Here is a 3,564-nt window from a genome sequence, read left to right as displayed (position 1 = left end):
AAAAGTTAACTCTTAACACCTTCATGTTTCAATAGCTTAACAATAGAGGATGCTTGCTTCAAAATTATGTATTCATCATAAAAGTTGGTTTAGGAGTGGAATTCCATAGTTATTGCCTCTCGAAATAACCATTTATTTTTTTACGGTTCAGTTCAACTAGTTTTAAAAATCATGGCCAAACCGTAACTTCGACCTACCTCTTTTCCCAATTTAACGATTTGACTTTGATGATTTGAATCCATATTTTATAAAAAACTACATATCAGAATAAAAAAGTATGTTTATACATGATAAAGGTTAAACCACCAGTTCCAAGTTTTAAAACAGACCAAACCTTTAAAACCGTCAAACTATAACCATACGGTAGCCCAAACCTTTTGAGCCTCATAAGTCATAACCAACCAACTTGCTTCGGTTTATACCTTTCGTCACCGAACGGCGAACACGCATACTTAACACTTAAAAGTCTACACATAGTTTTTTAGGGGTCATAATTGTACATAACCACAAACACTTAAACGCGTTTTTGCCGTCACCAACTCATCATGGATTAGCTCAACAAAATTAAAATTAATCCAATTCAACACTTTATTAATTAATTCCCAAAACACCCTCCTTTGACAACTTCACACGCAATCCATTTTCAATTCACCTTAACTTCCTCGAACCTTCTTCGTTCTTCATCCTTAATATAAACAAACCAAAACCCACTTCACAAACCACTTCAATTCTTTCTTTACTCCATAAAGTTTCAATTTTTCCATCTGGGTATATCACCAAACCATCAATCTTGAACCATGGATAATACCAACAATCAGTCATCTTTTTGGCAGTTCAGCGACCAACTTCGTGTCCAAAACAACAATCTTTCAAATCTTTCATTAAACGACTCCATCTGGAGCACGTCCTACGCTTCCAAGAAAGACCGCCGGAATTTTGACATACGGGTCGGCGGAGAGTTTATCAACTCCGGCGCCGGTAACGCCGGTAATTCCGGTTCGGTTAACTCGGATTTTAATGGGTTTAATTTTGATTGGAAAGTGGGGCCCACTGGTAACCAGAATCAGACCCAGATTGGGGATTTTGGGATTAATGGTGGGTTTAATAAAGGGGTTTATTCTAAACCCAGTATCAGTTTTGGTGTAAATAATAATAATAATAATAATAATAATGGGAAATATGGTAAGAATGGTGGAGATGATCTGCATCATGGTTTTGGGGGTAAGCATGGGAAGAACAAGAAGAACAATAATAATAGGAACAACAACAACAGTGTGGATAACAATGAGAAGGATGGTAATAAGAATAATAATAACAGTGTTGATAAGAGGTTCAAGACTCTGCCACCGTCGGAATCTTTGCCGAGGAATGAGACTGTTGGTGGCTATATATTTGTCTGCAACAATGATACCATGCAAGAGAATCTCAAAAGACAGCTTTTTGGTATGTTTTATTTTTTTATATATTTTGTTAAATTTTGCATCTTTTTTGATAGTAGACATGTTATATGATTATTTTGCTGGATGGGTTTTTTTATTTTTTAATTTAAAAATTACGGTTTGAAAATTGGGGGGTTTTATAGTTATAAGTTGTTCCACATGATCAAGTTTTAGTTTTTGGGTGGATTTTTTATTTTTCAAGATTTAGGGTTTGAAAAATTTGGGGGGTTTTTTAGTAGTTCATGTTACAAGATCAAGATTTAGTTTTTTGATGTATGGTTTCAAAATTGATGGTTTTTTTATGTATGGTTTGAAAGATTTTAACATATATTGGTTTGATTGCAGTTGCTAGTGCCTTTAAACTAGTTTATTACCATGCTAGATTACTTTAGATAATAGACTTTTACAAATGAATATGTAAAGATTCAATTATAATTCTGTTAATTTTGTTGTTAAACTGAATTCCAGGTTTACCCCCACGCTACCGGGACTCAGTTAGGCAAATCACACCTGGTCTGCCTTTGTTCCTTTACAACTACTCTACTCACCAACTTCATGGTGTTTTTGAGGTATTTATTTTCATCCATTCACAAGTATATGAATTTTCTGGTTATGGGTTCTTTAACTTTTGCTTTGGAAGTTTTGAAAGAAAGGAATGCTAAGATTAATTCTGGTTTTGATGATTTAGGCTGCAAGTTTCGGTGGAACAAACATCGACCCGTCTGCTTGGGAAGACAAGAAGAACCCTGGTGAATCACGGTTTCCTGCTCAGGTGCGAGTCATGACTAGGAAACTAGCTGAGCCATTAGAAGAAGACTCGTTTAGGCCAATTCTTCACCACTATGATGGCCCTAAGTTCCGCCTTGAACTCAACATCCCCGAGGTAAATTACATTTTTAACCTTTCGGTCTATAGATAATTAGATATCATTACTAGTATGTGCACTAAACAAGTTGAAGCGCTTGTCAGTTATTCGTCGCGACTGACGTGTTAAAAGCTAAATTTGAACCGAGTTTAAACGAACTTGATCTATAGCGGGCTTGAGTGCGTCTAGACGACTCACACATTTTTATATATAAATAAATTAACTTTTTGTTTATATAATTAATATCATATTATGTAAATTGTGAGAATATCTAAAATAATATATATTTTCCTATACATGAAAAGAGTTTATATTTACAAATATATTAAAATAACTATATATTTATGAAAATATATATATAACACAAACCGAGCTACATCGGGATAAATATAAAAGTGCCAAGCCCTGTCTCGTGCTTAGTTTAAGACAACGTGGGTTCGGCTCGTATACACCCTTAGACATTCAAATTTCCTGTAAACTAAATTGAACTGCTGTCTTTGTTGCAGGCGCTCTCACTCCTGGACATATGTGAAGAGAACAAGAACTGAAATGCATAAGCGGATGAAAGCAAGCATGATGCTTGTAAGGAAGAAGGATTAATATATAATCGATATGTGCTACGAAGTTAAAAGGCGTTTTGGCGAATGGAGATGTGTTTAATCATATATACGTATTTAGTATATGTTTTTATCGAGCTGAAAGAGATACGTACCATAGAAAGTTAGTAAATGTTTGGATACGGGATGTGTAACCATGAAGTTGATGGTCCCTTTTGGTTCTTTGGCTCGGTACGAAAATACAAACTCAGTATGAATGAATAAATAAACTATACTACAAACTTTTATTTATGTGATGTTAAGCTTTGTTCTAGTTAAATTATGGTGTCTTATTGCTTGTGTTTTATCTATAAAAGTAGGTGTCTATTGTGAGAAACTTTTTTTTTAATTTGAACTTAAAACGAATTAACGGCTTTTGTTTAAATTTTCCTGTTTAGACGAATAGCTAGTTGTGAGGTGTTTTTAGTGGTTGTATCGGTGTGTATTTTTTAAAATACAATTTTGTTGGTCGTTCAAAAATTTAAAAATTTGTGTTTAAAATAAGGGGTCTGATATTTTGAAGGTTGTGTGGTGCTTTTGATGGTTGTATCGGTACATATAGTTTTTTTGCTAGCGTTTTTGTATAGTTTTTTCTAGCGTTTTTAATAAGATAATTTTTTGTGATCGTTCTGACTAAATAAAAAACTCGTACCGTGTTAATTGG

At 34.0% G+C, this 3,564-nt stretch overlaps 1 protein-coding gene across 1 annotated transcript; it reads left to right on the top strand.

Annotated features, from left to right (window-relative positions):
* The first annotated feature begins 611 nt into the window (after window positions 1-611).
* Window positions 612-2,998, top strand: LOC143624263 (DCD domain-containing protein NRP-B-like). Its single transcript, XM_077094977.1, has 4 exons — window positions 612-1,443; window positions 1,908-2,008; window positions 2,128-2,322; window positions 2,811-2,998. The coding sequence occupies exons 1-4, from the start codon at window positions 798-800 to the stop codon at window positions 2,850-2,852; spliced, it is 984 nt and encodes a 327-aa protein (XP_076951092.1). The 5' UTR covers window positions 612-797; the 3' UTR covers window positions 2,853-2,998.
* Window positions 2,999-3,564: the final 566 nt, after the last annotated feature.

Source organism: Bidens hawaiensis, unplaced genomic scaffold (genome assembly GCF_021521415.1).
Source record: "Bidens hawaiensis isolate Kalapana, Puna unplaced genomic scaffold, B.hawaiensis_p1.1 tig00000369_1, whole genome shotgun sequence".
NCBI lineage: Eukaryota > Viridiplantae > Streptophyta > Magnoliopsida > Asterales > Asteraceae > Bidens > Bidens hawaiensis.
The sequence above is the reverse complement of the archived record's forward strand: the minus strand, read 5'-3'. Positions and strand labels throughout refer to the sequence as shown.